The sequence below is a fragment of the Astyanax mexicanus genome, chromosome 6 (assembly GCF_023375975.1).
Source record: "Astyanax mexicanus isolate ESR-SI-001 chromosome 6, AstMex3_surface, whole genome shotgun sequence".
Lineage (NCBI taxonomy): Eukaryota > Metazoa > Chordata > Actinopteri > Characiformes > Acestrorhamphidae > Astyanax > Astyanax mexicanus.
In genome coordinates this window covers 18272807-18292404 of record NC_064413.1, presented here as the reverse complement: position 1 = coordinate 18292404, position 19598 = coordinate 18272807, and the positions used below count along the sequence as shown (strand labels likewise).

Genomic DNA, 19598 nt, shown 5'->3' with positions numbered 1-19598 from the left:
ATTGAGGTGAGTTTTTGTTTTTGTATTTTGTGCAACCCACACCCTCCCATCCCTCCACTCATCTACCCACAAAAGGTATTAATGAAAAAGTGGCGATGACTAAGGACAGTGCTCCTTTTGCCAAAGCTCATGGAAGATAATTAGCATTATTTGTGAAAGGGCATTCGAAATCAGCAGAAACGTCCGTCACTGAGCTGCTGACTCCAGCACATGAATACATTACCCACAGTTCACCTGTAATCCATCTAATTTCCTATTGAACTCATATTGACATTTATAGAGTAACTTTCTGCTGAAAGAGTCTCTCTCCTGATCGAGCTGCATCTCCGCGTCCCCCGCCCCTCTCACTCCGAGAAACAAGAGCATCCAGAAACACAACAGGGACATCTATCAGCGCAGCACACACCTGCCTCCTTCCGCACACAAGCAAAACCAACCATATTTCACAGACACGGTGTTACACTTCGCAAAGGTTTCCCTCCTGACCCAGTTCCTGGAAGAGGGCAAACACTGCTGGAGATTTGCATGTTTAGCATAAACCTCAGTGCGAGATTTCATGAGCGGCGCGTTTTAAATGATTGGGAAAAAGCAATGCTTTTACACAGTTGACATGAGGTTAAGTCTCTGCTGAGTCGTGCAGCATTTGGGGCAATTGCCTCTGTGGTAGAGTTTAATAGCTATGCTTACTTTGGCCAGAGACTCAAAAGCAAAAAAACAGTGGCCTATGGAGATATCTACTTGGACACATTGACAGATGACAGGTTTTGAGCGTGTCAAAGGAGGTATATATAAGAATTAGGCCTATTTTAATGGTAGCAACTTTACGTGACAAGGCTTCTGACATTATGCCAAATACTTTTAGATACTGGTGAATCCCTCTTGATTTGATGTGATTTCTTAATAGAGAAAAACCTGAAAAACTCCCACATTTACTTTGAATTTTATTTGATTGGAGACAGTACGAACCCAAGATATTTAAGATATAAGTTTTTTCTGCTCAAAGTAAATTTTTAATTTCATTTGTTAATATTCGCCCATTTCTGCTTATTACAAATGCTTCTCATATTTATAGTAATGTTGGCTTCATTGGCAAAATTTGGACAAAATATATGTAAATATGCTTATATTAAGCAAAAACATCCGTCAATGGGGTGAGCACATTTTTTGTAATTTTCAAGTAATCAGTAAAGTAAGACTTAAATTAAGCAAAAATATAAGATTTCTTGGCTTAAATTTGGACACAAGTATTGAAATACTTTGACCAGTGACATTATGTGATTAATTTCAGGGAAAATGAATTAAAATAATAAAATAGATGAAAATTAGAAATAAGTCTGATTAGGATCATTATTCCTAAGTTAAAGGAAATCTTACACTTAAACAAAAAATGAAATTTAGATAATTTAACTTGCTATGATTCAGTTTTTTCGCAGCGTGTAGAATTAAAAAAAAATATATATTTATAAATTCCTTAAAGGTCTAATTCATTCCTAATTTTTTAATTCCTTTTAAAATCTAAAGTCTAATTGTGGTCTCTAATATGAATGAATGCCCTGTGAGCTGTTTTTTGTGAAACAAAATTCTCCAGTGTTTTGGTATCACGCTGCTGTAATCCCGTGGAGGAGTGGAGGAGTGGACGGGGAGAAATTATAGGATTTCAGCTCTTGCTCATACATATTCATACATGCAAACATATCGCTTATGATTGGCTAACAGCACTGCGAGGCAGCAAGATGGACAACAGTTAGAAATGTTTTAAAATAAAGACATTTTTACACTAATAACAGTCTTTGCGATGTAATCTGTTAGTTTATAACATGTATAATGCCCTGCTAAGTGCAGTTTAGCCACTGACCTAGTCTTAGATACTCTGTAAAACACTAAATCCATTGGAGATCCTATCTAAACCTAGTAACTTACACACAGAGGTGGGTAGTCCAGGTCCAGAAAGTAAAAATACACCCTGGGGTTGGCTGAGCCGCAGTAGAGCCACCCAGGCAGTGGTGGATTTTTTACTAGTATTAACTAGTGTAAACAGAACTGTTCTAAAAATACACCTACCTGTGTCAATTGTACTTCACTGGTGGTGTTTCATAGAACAATTCTAACTATGTGTTTGAATTACTGAGCAAAGCATATAACACTGATGTGATTTGCACAAATAACTCTTCTGCCATGCTGTGGGCGGTCGCGGGCCGAGGTGGGCAGGGCCATGAATACAATTTGTTTTCTGAATATTTTCTTAAAGTGAAAGATTTCATGTAAATATAGGACAAGTTATTGTAAAATGAATAATTATCCTGTTTTATAAGCAGTGTATGCCACTTTCTTGAGAATTAAAATCTGTTGAAAATGAAAGATTTCATGTAATTATAGGACAGTTTCTTGTAAAATTAATAATTATTCTGTTTTATAAGGAGTGTATGCCACTTTTTTAAAAATTAAAATATGGCAAAAGTGAAAGATTTCATGTAAATATAGGACAAGTTCTTGTAAAATGACAGTACTAGTTGTTAATCATAGTAAATACAATAAATGTTATTTTACGGTTTATATCTGTTTTAAACGTGACAGTATTTTTTTGTTATTTACAGACATTTTCTGGCACCCCTGCTGCCTGAAAATTAGTTTTTTTTATTTTTTATTTTTAACAGTGTAGCTGCTGCAGACAATGGAGGTAGTAGTAAAACCTAGTGTATTTCACGAAGAACAAAAAAAAAAGTGGATTTTACAAGTTGGTCACATTTTGAGTTAATTACATTCTCTATAATTTAACGTACAGTCGGTTAGTATTCTTAAATCACTGACGATATCTACAATAAACTTATAACATAAATTGTTTATAATGTTAACAACTTATTTATCACAATATCATAAAGTATTGTAAAAGTGTCCACCCCTAAACCTATGAATATTGCGTCCTTGAATTACTGGCTAATACTGGCTTTACCGATCCTTTCTCTCAGACCTTTGCTCTAAATGTGTTTCCACAAAGCTGTATGCAAAGGGATTCAGAAAAACACTTAGAGAGCTCTAAACTCAGGCCCAAGTTTGGTCTGGGAGAACACTATCTAAAGTTAACGGCTGCAGCCTGTCAGCAGAGAGAACTGCAGGTCATTTAGCATAAAAGGGAAAAGAAAGCAACTGACCCCAAACTACTATCAAACAAATGACAGTGTGGAGTAAACACATTCCAACACCATGCAGAGGGCAGTGCAGCGAAGCCAGCATGAGGGAATGAATGGAGAAACAACTTCCACACCATCTAGGGTAGTCCTGTAACATGATGAATGTGAGGCTTGGAAAACACAGTTTGAACACTAAGACATCAGAGGGAGCGTGGTGGAGCTGAGAGGGAGGGAAAATGTTGAGAGCGATTGGGTCTCATGGGTTCAGTCAGCCGTGACGTCCTCCACTGCTCAGGTTCTCTTTCACTCCTGCAAGGACATCTCCTCACAACACACACACAGGCTCTGAGAGGACGCACCTTAAAAGCTCTTCCTGCTTTTATAGGCCTGGCTCTGACATCCAGGATGTGTTCCACTCTGTACTGACCTATTCCTTCACCTTTACTGCCAGAGCCGCTTAGACAAGAACCTCCTCCTCCACACAGTCCTGCTATTATAATACATGGGGAGCGTGCTCTCACATACTCCGACACAGAGTTCAAATGTAATGTTAAAGATTAAAATGAGAACGTTCATCTAACTGAGGGAATTGGGGGGAGTGAAAATAAAGGTTGATTGATTGATTGAATAAAGCCCGTGTTTTAGAGGGTAAGTACTGTGTACTTATTGAGTAAGAACAGTAGAAATCAGGTAAGGTGTGGGTTTATTTATTAGGTTAATTTTAGATCAGGGGTTATAAAAGAGCAGCTTTACAGGACAAAATGTGCAACAGGACACCAGGAGCAAGTCAAAGGCAACAACGGTGAGAAAACTACAGCGAAAAAGGACTAAAGATGGGAACCCATCTACCATTAACCTTTAATATAAAACCTTGTGGTTTCTGTCTATTAATTAATTCATTTTCTTTAAAATATCAGCATTCCTGATTGTGCTATTAAAGATATATACATATTTTATTTTAGTGTTGGAAAAGTACACGGTAAGTGTCAGAAAGTTATCTAGTTGTTACACTCTTGTTCCTGGTTGTACCTGTAGTACCTGTAGGACCCGGTAAGTATTTTGAATGTTCTGGTTCATCCAGAGAAGTTACACTGTGAGTAAAGGGAACATACTGTACCCTCTAAAATGTTTTATATATACTGGATGTTCCTACAAAGCTACCTGCTTTTAACGTCATTATTAATCCTAAACCGTTAAATCATGCTGTCAGAAAAGAATATGAGCAAGACTCTTTGAGATTAAACAAATCAGGACCGAGTGTGATGTTTCAGGCAGTCAGTTTACACAAAGCTTATTCACAGAGTATTAGTTTACGTTAACATTTCACGCTAGCCACATTAGCTTGTTAGCATCAGCACAAATCTAAAGAAACAAACTTTGGGCAGCAAATTTGTGTTGGCTAAGTGATGCTTGGATGACATTGGGGCTATGATGTAAATGATGTATATTACATTATTCCTAATAAACTTATAGACTAATAAAACCACTCACTGCTATATCTCTAAAATAGCATGAGCAGACATCCTAAGTTGCAAAACTTATTTTCAGGGAGACACCTTTGGACCTGGACCTGGACAAATCCCCTATCCAAATAAAAAATAAAATAAAAAAACTCACGCACACACCAAATGATAGCAAAGAATTATACAACTATACCTTTTGGCCAATGTATACAGGGGTTGGACAATGAAACTGAAACACCATTGTCATTTTAGTGTGGGAGGTTTCATGGTTAAACTGGAGCAGCCTGGTGGCCACTCTTCATTAATTGCACATTGTCCCAGTAAGAGCAGAGTGTGAAGGTTTAATTAGCAGGGTAAGAGCACAGTTTTGCTCAAAATATTGCAATGCACACAACATTATGGGTGACACACCAGAGTTCAAAAGAGGACAAATTGTTGGTGCACGACTTGTGTGCGCATCTGTGACCAAGACAGCAAGTCTTTGTGATGCATCAAGAGCCCCGGTATCCAGGGTAATTTCAGCATACCACCAAGAAGGACCAACCACATCCAACAGGATTAACTGTGGACGTACTGTAAGAGTAAGCTGTCTGAAAAGGATGTTCGGGTGTTTAACCCGGATTGTATCCAAAAAAACATAAAACCACGGCTGCCCAAATCACGACAGAATTCAATTTGCACCTCAACTCTCCTGTTTCCACCAGAACTGTCTGTCGGAACAATAAATTATTGTGGTCTAAAACCACATATATACATATATATTCCCCATTAACTCACCTCACCATGCCTTTTGCAACCATTTAATCCCCTGTGGGCAATGCTGAAATCACTGTTACATACTGTACAGTCTGCAAGATTTTTGACATTGCTTTTTACTTTTACCAGACATGGATATACTTTAGAGTAGTCTGAGGTGAAATGCGTTTCAATAGAAGGCATGATGTTTCTTCTCTTACTGAACCGATCCCGTCCAGGAGGTAAAAAAAAAAAAAAAAAAAACAGTGCCCGTCCACTGCCCGTGGAGTCGTTACTGATATGTGGTAGACTCCCGCGACTTCCGGGAGACTTGGATAATCTGCATGAGCTTTGTTGTGTAAGCAGCCTACATGCTATATGACACAGCAGAGCCTGACTGATACTGTCTCTTATATACATAGACCACAGTTTGAAGGTTATGAAACGGCACCTGCTGAAAGATGTCCTGTTGAAGAGTGAGCATGCTCCATGGAAACACATTAAATCCCACGTTAGACCAACACAGGCACAGAATTCCTGACCTCATCAGAACACCGAAAAGCTCTCAGACATCACTTTCCAGCTGAATGGAGATCTCCAGCTCTGCTTTAGCCACCAACCAAAGCCCCGTGAGACCCCCCCCCCCCTCCTTCATTCACAGATACATATATTGAAGCCTAAACCTGCTTCGATCACCAAATAATGCTGCAATATTAATAGAAGCATGCATTAGCTAAATAATTAATTTTGGTTATATGTCAGGAAACGCAAACTTGACTGACCCGGGAAACCGTACCTGATTAATCCGTCCCCCGAGTTTATTAGCGAGCATCAGCGTGGCCCTGATGAGAATGATATGCCCATTATCTGGCCTCCGTGTACAAGAACAAAGTCCCTTAATTACTTCCTCAAGGTTGCAATTACTGCATTTGGAAATTCGCTAATTACCATTCCTTGGGATGATTCCACAATGAGGCGACTGATATTTAAATTTTTAATTAGGGAGATGGAGAGACAGATAGATGGATGGAGGAGGAAGGAGGGGGGTATAGTAAAAGAGAGAGAATGAGAGAGAGGCAGAGAGAGATGAATAGGAGCACTTGGCGCACAACAAGGCTGCCTCGGTGTACCTAATGAATGCATTATACTGTTTAACAAGCCTAATTTGTATTTAGAGTTCTGAGGATAAATTACCATGAAGACTCCCAATGCACAGAACAGATTTCAACAGTCAGTTGCTACAGTTACTCCACACCAGGGAGTAAATACTGCACTCAGTGAGAGAGAGAGAAAGAGGGAGAGAGAGAGAAAGAGAAGGAGAGAGTCTGTAATTGCTCTGAAGTGCACTGTTGTTCAAGTTATATTACCAGCAACATCACTTTTGAGGTGTATGTGTATGTGCAGAATTGAGTGTGCATGTGTGTGTGTCTGTTTGTACACTTAAAGTTACTGTATTTTTGGCACTATAAGGCACATTTTTATGCGACACTAGTAAGGAACAGGGGTTTTGCCATCTTTACCCTTTAATTCAAATCCTTGTAAACCTCACCGCTGGGTGGCAAGACCTGTAAAGCTAAGCTAAGTTAAATAAACTTTTTGTAAATTGTAATTCTTAAAAATGAGTCAGAGTATAACTACTTAGTAAAAATGTGCAAGTAAAATAAAAACCATATAAAGTAGTGCGCACACCATACCCAGCTTTAGTTTGAGTAAAGCAGGTAATTTCACACTTTTTCTGGGGACACTTTTGAGTCATTTACTGATATGTTTTTGTTTGAAACATCATATAAATATGTTTGAAGCACGAAAGGTAAATAATATTGGTTGGGGAAGGAGATCTCACTTTTTGAGGTGTTTTTCTCAATGGGTTTCTCTCTCTATTTTTAGAGAGTAAGTTCTGCCCTTTCTAATCATACATAGATTTTGTTTATGAGAGAAGGGATTCCTGAGTAATTAAGATGAGAACACAAGGTCAAGGTGTGAGTTTGGACGGAAAATCCATCCGTAGGGTTCTAAGGGTTAAACACCCTGTATGAACACCTGAACAATTCTTTCGTCTGCCAGTTCTGTACCAGATGTGATAGTTTTGGATATGCCCACTGCCTTTACTCTTGAAACCCTTTTAAAGAGTGTAGGCAGTAATTGTCACTGACATAACAGGATGTTTACCATTACAAAGCCTAGAAAAATATTTTTGATATTTCTGGGAACTGAACTCTTTTGCTGTGGTTCTGACAGAATAAAGGCTTGTCAAGCTGAAGTGCTGAAAGGGAGAAGGGAGTAGGGAGATGCTGAAGAGAGAAAATAAACACAAGGTTTTTGGAATGTCACTTGTCTTCTTCTGACGTGCTCAGATGTTACAGGTGAGCCCCAGATGCATCTTCCATTAGTTTTGGCTTCAGAAGAGAGTCAACACACGTGCATACAGAATTTAAGCCGTGCTATAAGCATCACAATGCACATGTTAATAGTAAAACAATGCAGCTCTTACATTATACTGCAGAACGTAGAGAGAGACTATTCCTAAATGCCAAAGCAATAAACACATACAGCCGCTGAAATCCACAGAGTGTAATATGTCTGCACCGTGACATTTAAATATTTGGAGGTGTCTGCCTGTCTGAGGAACCCTCGGGGTCTTATTTTTGAGGAAGTTTAATGACTTCTGGGAACTTAAACTAGATAGAAGTCATATTGACTACAAAGAAAAAGGATACATTTTTAAATAAATGTAAAGAGAAAATGATCCAATCAAAGTAGGTGCAGCCAGGAGAGAGTTTCTATTGGACAGGCCTTCAAGAGCAGTACAGAAGACCTCAGTCTTAGTCTCAGTCTATGACATAAGAAAAAAAATGCTATTTTGTTATGTATGATTATTGATTATAGAAATATTACATTTTCGACTTCCATAAACATTTTTCTAGTGTGACCACTGATTTATACAAAGCTCATTAGACTCTTGTTCCTCTATACAGCATGTTTCATTTTATATATTTATATATTTAGAAAAGATGATCTTTTCATTCTTCCATTAGAGAGCATCTCAATTAGAGGCAAAATCAGATTTGCACCAGTGGAACCCTGTAATGTTACTGTAGCCCGAAATAATGCCACAGTCATCATTCTTCACATGATAATAGGAATTCAAATAATCACACATCTGCACAGGTGTGACCCAGAAAGCTCACTATGAACACTCAGGCACAGCTATTACATTAAAAAAAAAGAAAAATCCTGTAGGCTCGTTTGGCTGGAATTAATCACATTCACCCAGTCTAAGCTGATAATGCTTTGATTGTAGATCCCACAGCCACGCCTGTTACTGCTGGAATTGGATCTGCAAAGACCACAAATGCGCAAGGATGAGCCCAAGTAGCTCAAAGTTAAATAAAAAAAATTGTTTGTGTCAAGAGAGAGTTTAAGGTTTAGCTTTGTTTTCATTTTCTCAAAAAAAAAAAAAGGAAAAAAAGTTTATTATTAAGCTCATTACAGTACGACCTTATTTTTTGTATTTACTGACCCTGATTTTGCCAGCCGTCTGATATTGTCTTGCTGTGTTTGACCCTGTACTGTCCCACTAAACATTAGACGTCTTTTAGACGTGCAGATCATTTCTATATTGCGTCCGTCTGTCCAATACCAATTCTGCACTTCTACACGCCGTGCAAACTAGGTCCGCTACTTGGACGTCTAACTATGACCCTAATTGGACGTCAATAGTCAGTTAAACATTTGACCGTCGGACCAGGTAACTTTTTTGGACGTCCTGGGGATGTACATTATTAAAGAATATATTTATTATTTTTATATTAATTTATCAACCTTGTTGTTAGCAATATCATTGATCAATATGAATATATAATATTTATTATTAAGCATTGTTTATTACCAATTACATAATATTTTCCTATCTATTTAATTCATTAACAAATTTAGGTATTATTTATGTTTTTTTTTTTTTTTTTTTTTTGGAAATGCAATTTGTGTGGAACATTTTTAGGTTGATTTCAACCAGACAGCGCCACTCTGATTTGCTGAGACCGCAGGTCATCATAACCCAAACTCCACCCTGATCTGTGAGGCAACACGCCAAGCACACGCATTTTTTAGGTGCTACAGAAGCGCAGCTTAGCTCAGCTCAGTTCAGTTCAGGACAGGACTCGTGTGCCACAAGCTGTACGGTAAATTTGGCCAGGTCGGTTAATTTTATGATCATGTATGTGTTTGTAGTGTAAGTAGTTTTTGATCTGAAGTCTTAAACCACCCGAACCTGCTAGGCAGCTAGCTAGCAAACTAGCTAACAACACTCTAAAAAACAGAGGTACGATATGAGTACTTTTTTTGTACTCTCTTGGTACACTCTTCATAATTGTACCCTCAAAGGTACAATACTAGTCTTTACAGGGTCAGATTTGTTCCCTCTGAAGTACAAAGTCATTCCTAACAGCAATAAGTACAAATTTGTACCATTTAAAAAGACAAAAGGTACATTCAGTATTCTGTATCGCTGCACTAATAAACAATATATATGTTTATTGCACATTTTTTTCATTTGAAAGGCAGATAATTTTGGATCATCAAGATTTTGAGCCATATTCAGTTGATGATAATGTTTAAAATCTTCATAATCTTTACTGGCACAAAAACCATTGGTACAAAAAAGGACTTTCACTAAAAGGTACTTTTTTGTACCTCATTATAAGGTACAGCCCCAGCGACAAGCTTTGTACTCTTTTGAGTACAAATCTGTACTTATTTTTCTTAGTGTGTAACTAGCTAGCTAAGGATAGCTAAACATTGCCCATAGTTAAAATGTGCTGTTTTAATATATATATATATATATATATATATATATATATATGTTTTTTTTTTTTTACACAACAGAGGAGTCCATTTAAAATCAACACAGTGGTACGATAGGGGTAATTAATGTAATTTATCCATTGCTTTTAGTGGTTGTTGGCAGATTGATGTGTTTTAGAAAAAATGAGGGGGATTAAAAGGCAATTTATTGTAAAACACGATGTGTAACGAACGTGCATAACTAGTACCAGAAGGTGGAGAAGCTGTTTTGTGTTCCAGTAAACCTTCCCCTTTGCATTGTTTGTCTTAGCAGCAGATTTAACTCTGAACCTTTAACCTCCCACTAAACAAAGAGACGTTGAAACGACATCTTTTCTAGGTAATTTTTGCACGTTCAATTTTGGTGATGCCAGATAACATCTATTTTCTGACGTCTTCCGCACGTTCAATATTGACGTCTTAAAAAACATCTGCAACGACCTAATTTGGACTAGAATTAGCCCTTATCTGAAGGTCTGGAAGACGTCACTATTGAACGTGCAGAAGACGTTTATTTACAACAGTCTGCTTCCTGTGTAAAGTTTGCACAATAGTATAGAAATATTTAAAATCATCTGATTATATAGTGAATTTGATTTATATATCAGCAGCAGCAGATGAAAATAATCCAGTCAGCTATATTTTGGTGGGGGTGAGGAGGTAGCTGATAAGCTGTGTGACCATACAGGTATTTTAAATGATAATTTATGTTTGTTTGTGTGTGAGCGGTTAGTAACAGACTTGACCAGCCCTCGAGCCTCGCGTGGACGGCAGACGAAGCGTGACTGAACACAGGAGCGCGCTGAACGCTCTCTGGAGGGAAGAAGCTCATTGATATGGAGATTCAGCCTCCGCATCCACAGCCCTACACAGTGTAATTAACACATCAGATTAGTGCTGCTAAATTTAAACAACAATCTACCTGGGTACTTAATGGTGGAGGGGTGGTGGAGAGAACGAGATAAAGGGAGAGGAAGAAATATCTGCAGTGAAATATGTAAAGTGTGGCTGTGTGGATTAGCCCGGAATTCATTATCTATGGCGGCGATGCTCGCTGGAGCACCGCGAGATGAGAGCGCTGTCAGGAAATTAATACAGTAATTAAGGATCTTTCTCCAGCACGGTCCTGCTCAGTAAGACCACTGTGTATGACTTCATACTCCAGCTAAGTGATCTCATCTTTCAGCCTGGCTAGTAGCATCTTTGTTTTCAATATGTGTAATAATTAGAAGGATCTGATAGCAAAGACATTAATAGCAAATTGAGTACATGCACAGAGTCCAGTCAGGATGATATGACCACATTCTAGTTGCTCATTTTTGTAAATAAAGCCATTTTCTGCTTCTATAATTATAGACCAGGGGTGTCCAAACTACGGCCAGGAATTTTAGAAATAGAATGAAAGTTGGCCCGCTGTTAAGCAGGTTTTTATAATGTGAGATTCAAAGTTTGAACGCTAGGTGTCAGAAATGGGCCAAAGAGTCTAAAAGCGGAGAGAGTGCGCATTTTTAGCGCAGAAAAACGGGCCAAAGAGTCTAAAAGCGGAGAGAGTGTGCATTTCTAGCGCAGAAAAACGGGCCAAAGAGTCTAAAAGCGGAGAGGGTGCGCATTTCTAGCGCAGAAAAACGGGCCAAAAGAGTCTGAAAGCGGAGAGAGTGCGCATTTCTAGCACAGAAAAATGGGCCAAAGAGTCTAAAAGCAGAGAGGGTGTGCAATTCTAGCGCAGAAAAACGGGCCAAAGAGTCTAAAAGCGGAGAGAGTGCGCATTTCTAGCGCAGAAAAACTGGGCAAAGAGTCTAAAAGCGGAGAGAGTGTGCAGTTATAGCACAGAAAAACGGGCCAAAGAGTCTAAAAGCGGAGAGAGTGTGCAGTTATAGCACAGAAAAACGGGCCAAAGAGTCTAAAAGCGGAGAGAGTGCGCATTTCTAGCACAGAAAAACGGGCCAAAGAGTATAAAAGTTACCGTAATTAAGGAGTTTAATATTAAGAGACATCATGAAATTAAACATCAATTTTTTTTTGTTTACTCAACACTGTCAAAGATAAAGATATTAAGTCAAGTAAAATGGTGAGTAAATGAAATAATCAGGAAAAAAGTATTATTTAAAGTGGTATATTTTATTATTTGTTTTATTATGGAGTGTGGCCCAGAAGATCATCACAAACTGTGCAGCAGCAGAAGAGCTTCAGCCCCTGACTTTATATCTACATGGTGGAGTAGCTGCTACTGTAGGTATCTATGATACTATCAGTACTTAAAGGAAAGTATTTGTTGAGAATCTTTCAAACAGCTTTCAAAAAAGTTATTTTAAAGGTCTCATTTCTTTGTTTTTTCATTCATTTCAAAATGTCTAGTTGTGATCTACAGTATGAATTGTAAAAAAAAAAAAAAAAAAAGAGCTTCTGTGTTTCTGTTTAGCCCTACTTTAGTTCACAGAATAGGTGGTCTCTGAAGAAAGACAGGATTTCCGCACATGCAAACATATCACGTCTGATTGGCTAACAGCACTGCAGGAGGGATCACCCGCCAGGTCAACTGTACAGCTCTAAAACTCAAAGGACAAATGCTTGATAAAGTTACCCCTTAATGTCTTAACGTCAGACTTTCAGCCTTGCTCGGCCGTTCTCCTTCCAGGCGGGTAAAAGGTCTCGGTAAAAAGCAGAATCAACCGGAGATCCGATTTAAACCTTATTTACACAAGACAGCTAAACAGAGCTGTAAGCTCTTTAGCTGACAGTGTTGGGTGCATCGTTGTTTGTGGGCAGTCCTGAGCCAAGGTGGGCGAGGCCATGAATGTACAAGTTGACATAGACACAAAGCTTTTCCTTACCGACTCATTTTTCGGAGTATTTGCTTTTACTAGCTACAGCAGACAATGTTGGTTAAAGAACAGTTTCATGTGCAGCATACATATACAACTCTGAGAGACCCCTTTTTTCACAAAGAACAAGAAAAAGTGCATTTGAAACATGCATTGAGGTGCAGTTTAATTTTAGAGTGGATGAACTCTTTTAGTTTGCGTCTATATTCAGTTGTAATGCTTATTTTTTGGTTTATTCTGTATGAATGAGCAGATGAAGACAGACTTTGCCTTTCTGATATCTCCATGTTCGCAGTAGCTTTTATATCAGTGGCATTAGCAGTGCCTCAAGTGCCTCAACTGTCAAAAATACATGGAAAAGAAACACGTCTGGGGAAATGTACCAGACTGCTCTGTTTGTGGAATTAATATATTCGGCTTTGTGGAGCTTTAAAGCAACAGTTCATAAGTTTTGTTTTGTTTGATTCTGAGACCTCTCTGGTCAGAATGTGTTATTGCACAGAACATGTGGAAGGGTACTTTTAGGCCTAATCCTATTTCACCCCTTGGTCCTCCCACTAACCCCTACCCCTTCTTTTCGAGTGTAACCCTTCCCCTTGGAACAGAGTTCCATGAAATGCTGTCTCAATGTAGACAGCTATTACCTTTAACAACCCAACTAGACCAATCTGTTTTTTAAAATTAATGTTTTAGACATTAAAGGGATGGTCATGCTAGTTTGTTTTTCTTTTTCTGTGTCCTACCAACTCAGGAATATGACTGCTTTTAATTAAAAAGAAAAAAAATTATGGACTGTTGCTTTAAAGAAGCTAAAATGCATTTTTAGAAGAGATTTAGTGTACATATGTTGTTTATAGTTTCATTAAGTTTCTAAAAGAGAAGGGAGTGAATGAGCACAGTGTTAAAAAACACCAGCAGCACTGCTGTACATGCAGCACATAACACAGCACCATGCTAGTGTCAATACAGTCATGCTAATGAACCACCACTGAAATAATGCCCGCTCTGTGTTTTTTTGTAGGCTTCTGACCATTGAAGAATAGGGTGAAAAAAGAATAATAAAGTATGCAGAGAAGCAGATGAAGTAGGAGGTGGTTGTAATATTCTGACTGGACTGTGTGTGTGTGTCAGTATGTGTCTGTGTTGGTGTGCTGAGTGTGTGGGAGTTCAATAAGGATCATTTGCAGTGCATAAAGGCTCGGGGCACTTCTCAAACAGGTTAGCAAAAACGACTAGCGAAGCAGAGTGTGTGAACCCTCACAGCTAAGCTAAGTCAATACATCCTCCTGTTCCAGCGCCTCTGGCGGAAGCAGCAGCGGCGTTTCTGCTCAAACATCCCACCTAAGCCTCTTTCACATCCTGTGGCAACATGAAAAGTGGAGTAGCTCTGCTTCTAGACGCTGTAGAATATCTGGCAGAAGCTGCTGATGGGGTGGAAACAACTTCTGCCTTCTTTGCTGATGAATCGACTTTACCGCTGCTAGTGTAGAGAAGAGTAGGGGAGGGGGGTCTCAGAAGACTGGGGCTTTTTCGCCCCGTTTCAATGCATAAGAAGAGAGAAATTGGGACAAGCAGTCTGCCCGAGTTAGGTGGACAGATGAGGGCTGTTGGCACGAGCCTCTCTCTGACTGGAAAGGCTTCCAGACGATTGTTAAATCTGACAGCCGATAAAAACACGCTGAAATAGCAAACAAGATACAAGCCAGATAAGATGTGACAAGAAGCCCCAGCAACCGAACAGAACAACCGCATTTCCCAAGCCCAGGTGTTTTAACCCTGGCTCTGCGTGAGTATATAGACTCAGCACAAATCCCACACCAACAGACAGATATGTATAAAAAAAGCATACGTATATTTATATTTAATAAACTGATTTAGCAGCAGAAACATGGCAACCTGCACAGAAATGTTTACAGCTGTTAAATTAAGGTTTATTCATGTGTAAAGTACTTTATACTACATAGTTATTTATGGAGAATATAAAGTATTTAATCATTGTGAATATTTTTTGGAGTTTGCATTACTGTTAGATCATTGCAGTAACGTCAGGCTGGATGACCAGTTCTGGAGTTGGATCACAAACACCAATTCCAGTTCATCTTATCGGTGCTGGTAGAGTCCCACTGTTCAATAGCCAAAAATGGGTCTTTATTTTTTTATAGTTACTGATCAGCAGAACTGAGCATAGTGGATTACAATATCTTTAATATCTAGAATGTTCGCAAACATGTTTTGTCACACTGAATGTACTGAAACTTTTTAATGAAGTTATCTGTTGTATCCGTATTTTTCGCACTATATAGCGCACTTAAAGTCCTTTGGTTTTCTTAAAAACTGAGTTTTACGGGAGTTTCAGTGTAGTTCTTCAGCACCGAGACTTGGGACTGGAGCAGCATTAGCATTAGCCGCTAACCGCGCTAAGCACTAGTTTTTGCCGTCCACAGGTGAGTATTATCGGCCTGTAGCCTGCTGCTAACCCCGGCTAGCACTGCTGGAGCAGCATTAGCATTACCCGCTAACAGTGCTAAGCGCTAGCTCTTGCGCCGTTCAGAGGTGAGTATTATCACTACCCAGCGGTGAGACCTGCTGAATTAGCTTTCAAGCACAAGAAGTAAAAAAAAATATCCGGTACCACTTCAAAACAAAACTGTCTTTATAAAGGGTTTATGAATGGTTTATTAATGCGTTTATTAAAGGTTATTAATTAGGTTGCAAATACTTAATAAAAGCAGTTAATACATATATAACAACACATAAATAGAAATGTCAACAGTGAGCTATAAATTTGCAAATTTAATTTCACACTCATTTATACCGTCAAACCTCAGATCTTCCTAAATACTGATCTTACTTTGTGTTTTCCATAAATCTGTCATATTAATATATTTATAAGTGTGTTTAACTATTTAAATTAAATTAAATTAAATGACTAAGTTGAACTAAATGACTAAACAAACAACGGATCACTGTTGCCTTTTCAATTGATGTGTTGTAACTGTCTATTAACGGTTTTTAAAGCATTTACAACCTAATTAATAATAATGAATACACTCATTTATAAACCATTTATAAACCCTTCATAAGGGTAAGGGTCTTATTTTAAAGAGGTACCAAAAATCCAAGAAATTCTGGAGTGATTCTATTGGACCATTTACCATAAAATTAAAGTACAATGTACAGAATGACCATAATATTCAGACTATGTCGAAAAAAATGAACCCAATGTACAGAGACAGAGGAGTGATGCTTATGCAATTCTTCTTACGCAGGCCATTAATGTTGCTTTGCTATTAAGATCATAAAACAGCCTTTTAACATCCTTATTTTTATCTTTTTCCAATTTTTTTTATTCCTGGCTACACTGGCTGATTAACACATATACAGTAGTTTGATATGAATCGCTCTGGAGCACTCACCACTATCTTGGTGTCCCGCACAGTGTTTTCTGGGATGGTGACCCAATACTCAGCCTGCTCCCACTGCGGTGGCTGGTTGTGAACGTTGGTGATGATGACTGTAAGGTCCACAGAGCTGCTGCGGTTCCCTCCGTCTGTGGCGATGATCTGCTGACTGATCCGCGATGTCTGAGAGGAGCAGAAGAGAAAGGAGGTTTAGAACCCAAATAGTGATTAAGCAAAATCTCAGCCAAGCCTCAGACTTTACAATCAAGAACACAAAAGCTGAGGGATTGATTTTTAATGAAAGCCTGAGCACACGGGCCAAAAACACGGCAGCTTTTCTCTCCGGTACCACCAGGGATGGAGGATTTTTCTGGGGGAGGTTTGAGAGCTTTGTTGGAAAGATTGTTACAACTGCAGAAAGAGAAATCCCTGACATTTAAGACTGAAGAACAGTCGGCATTATTCATCGGACAATGGGAGACGGACTTCAAAAGTACACTGAGCGACGGTGCAGACGGACCTATTCTTCCAGCCGATATATATTTTTGCTCCTTAATTTGACTTTCAAGGCCGAGGCCTCGCTGAACAAAGAGCGGAGTGCGCTTGTACTACATATTCCACACCCTTTCATTCAAATTTCCACTGTCCTATTAATAATGCAGCAGCACTTCTGAAGTTGAGTCAGCAGTAAAACTCCAACATACAGCCTCTTTTCAGGTCAGTAAAAAAAAAGACACAAAGAGTGAGAGAGAGATATATGGACAGGAGAGATTTAGAGAAAGAGAAACAAAAAAAAACAGGGTTCATACACTTTTTAATCAATACATTTCCAAGATTTATTCATGTTTTTTTCATGACCATATGATAAAATTGATTAAAGTAAGTCTAAAATGAATCGGATAAAATGTTGACACACAATCTTTAATAATAAAATGTGTGTCAGACCCTGAGAGCGCAATCGTTTAAAGGCTAAATAACTGAAGTAACTCTGAGCTGACATATTTGTTGGCTCAAAATAGATTTACTCCATCGATAAACTGAAACACAAAGATTTGTAGACAAAATTTCCATGACTTTTCAAAACTTCCTGGGTAGTTTTATTTTTTTCAAAACATATTTAGACCTGGAATCTGCTACTTTCAAATTTTCCAGGTTCTTAATGACAGTATAAACCCTGAACAAATTGTTGGAGAGAAAAGGGTAGAAAGAAAGAGAAAAGTACAGATATAGAGAGAAAAATACAGAGAAGAAATAGAGAGACAGGCAGGTACAATATTGTAGGTAGAGAGGTATACAGAAGATACAGAAAACAGTGAAAGATAGTTCGAGAGATAAAGAGACCTACAGATGATAGAGAGCAAAAAAGAGAGAGAGAGAGAGAGAGAGAGAGAGGGAGAGAGATTAAGGTTTTATTGGTAGAGAGCAAGGAGGACAGAGATACAGATAGTGAGAATAATAGAGAGCAAGATGTAGAGATATTTTGTGAGAGACAGACAGGTACAAACATAGAGAGATATACAGCTCTAGAAAAGAATAAGTGACCACTTAAAATTATTTGTTTCTTTGATTTTACCAAATTGAAAACCTCTGGAATATAAATACGACAAAGATGGATGATCACAAGCCATTAAAGTGGCATAAAGTTATCCAAAAGCAGTGTGTAAGACTGGTGGAGGAGAACATGCCAAGATGCATGAAAACTGTGATTAAAAACCAGGATTATTCTACCAAATATTGATTTCTGAACTCTTTAAAAATTAAGAATATGAACTTGTTTTCTTTGCATTATTTGAGATCTGAAAGCTCTGCATCTTTTTTTGTTATTTCAGCCATTTCTCATTTTCTGCAAATAAATGCTCTAAATGACAATATGTTTATTTGAAATTTGGGAGAAATGTTGTCCATAGTTTATAGAATAAAACCACAATGTTCATTTTACTCAAACATATACCTAAAAATAGCAAAATCAGAGAAACTGAATCAGAATCTGAAGTGGTCTTAGACAGACAGAAAGACAGACAGACAGACAGATAGATAGAGACAAACAGATGTTATGTTGTGATGATATGTTAGAGAGTAAGTGGTACAAAGAGTGAGAGAAAGAGACAGTTACAGTGATAAAGAGAGAGGGACATAAAGTACATAGAAAGCAAGAGCTAGAGACAGAATGAGAGAAAGAGAGAGAGATGTAGAGACAATTATATATATGAGAGAGAGAGAGAGAGAGAGAGAGAGGGAGGGAAGTAGAAGTTGTGTGTTTGATGGCAGGTGAGTTAAGTGCAGGTGACATCTCTCAGCTCTCTAGTCCTGATACATCCTGACAAATCTGACAAAGGGGGGCTGTGGAGGGGATGGGGGGGGGGGGGGCTGTGCTTTAATGGAAAACACGACCTGGACACACACAGACACTCCGTAACAAACTGCACTGAGATAATCACTGCAAAGAGAGAGAGATAGAGAAAAAGACAGGAAAACAGAGAGACAGAGAGCAGGAGAAGGGGTTGATTCCCATTACCTTTCGCTCAATCCCCCCTCCACCCGCACCCCGCAAACTCCTGCGGCCTTGTCCAGATCCATCCCAGTCCAGGCGGATGGAGACAGGTTAAAAGGGAAAAGGTGTTGGATGTGAACTGTGCATTAATAATTCACGGCCTGCAATGCTTCACCTGAGGTCCACCTCTGTTCTACTGCCTGTAGTGACTGTAGTGTGACTCTGTGTGTGTGTGTGTGTGTGTGTGAGAGAGAGAGAGGATGAGGGGATTGTAATGAGGGGACTCAGTAATGGCTCTGCCAAGTGGGGAGGAAATCCATGCTTCTCACTCTGTCTCAGGCGCACAGTACAGGTAATTCATCATGGCTGCTGCTGCTTCTCGCCTGGCCAAATCGCGCTGTTGAGGATCGTCTGAGTGCAGCTCGTCCGCCTGTCCACAACTGTGTGTGTCCACAGATCTGTCTTAATGTCAGACTACAGAGCCCCAGGTTTTATATAACCTGCACAGAAACAACAGGGCCGAGTCCAGCAGAGCCAGCCACCGCTAAACCCAGAAACAGCCAGAGATGACATTTACACAGAGAGAGAGAGAGAGAGAGAGAGAAGAAAGAAAATATACAGAGATATAAAGAGAGACAAACACAAAGATAGACAGATGAGACAGGAACAGACAGATACGCAGATATACAGTGGCGTGAAAAAGTATTTTCCCTCCT

The 19598-nt window shown here is 38.8% G+C and overlaps 1 protein-coding gene across 1 annotated transcript in view; it reads right to left on the bottom strand.

The window, feature by feature from the left end:
* The window catches only part of si:dkey-22o22.2 (neural-cadherin), a 231816-nt gene that overhangs the window by 49773 nt on the left and 162445 nt on the right, over window positions 1-19598 (bottom strand). The window contains exon 12 of the mRNA XM_022674142.2: window positions 16407-16574. Within this exon, the coding sequence (XP_022529863.2) occupies window positions 16407-16574 (168 nt within the window). The remainder of the gene's footprint in view (window positions 1-16406; window positions 16575-19598) is intronic.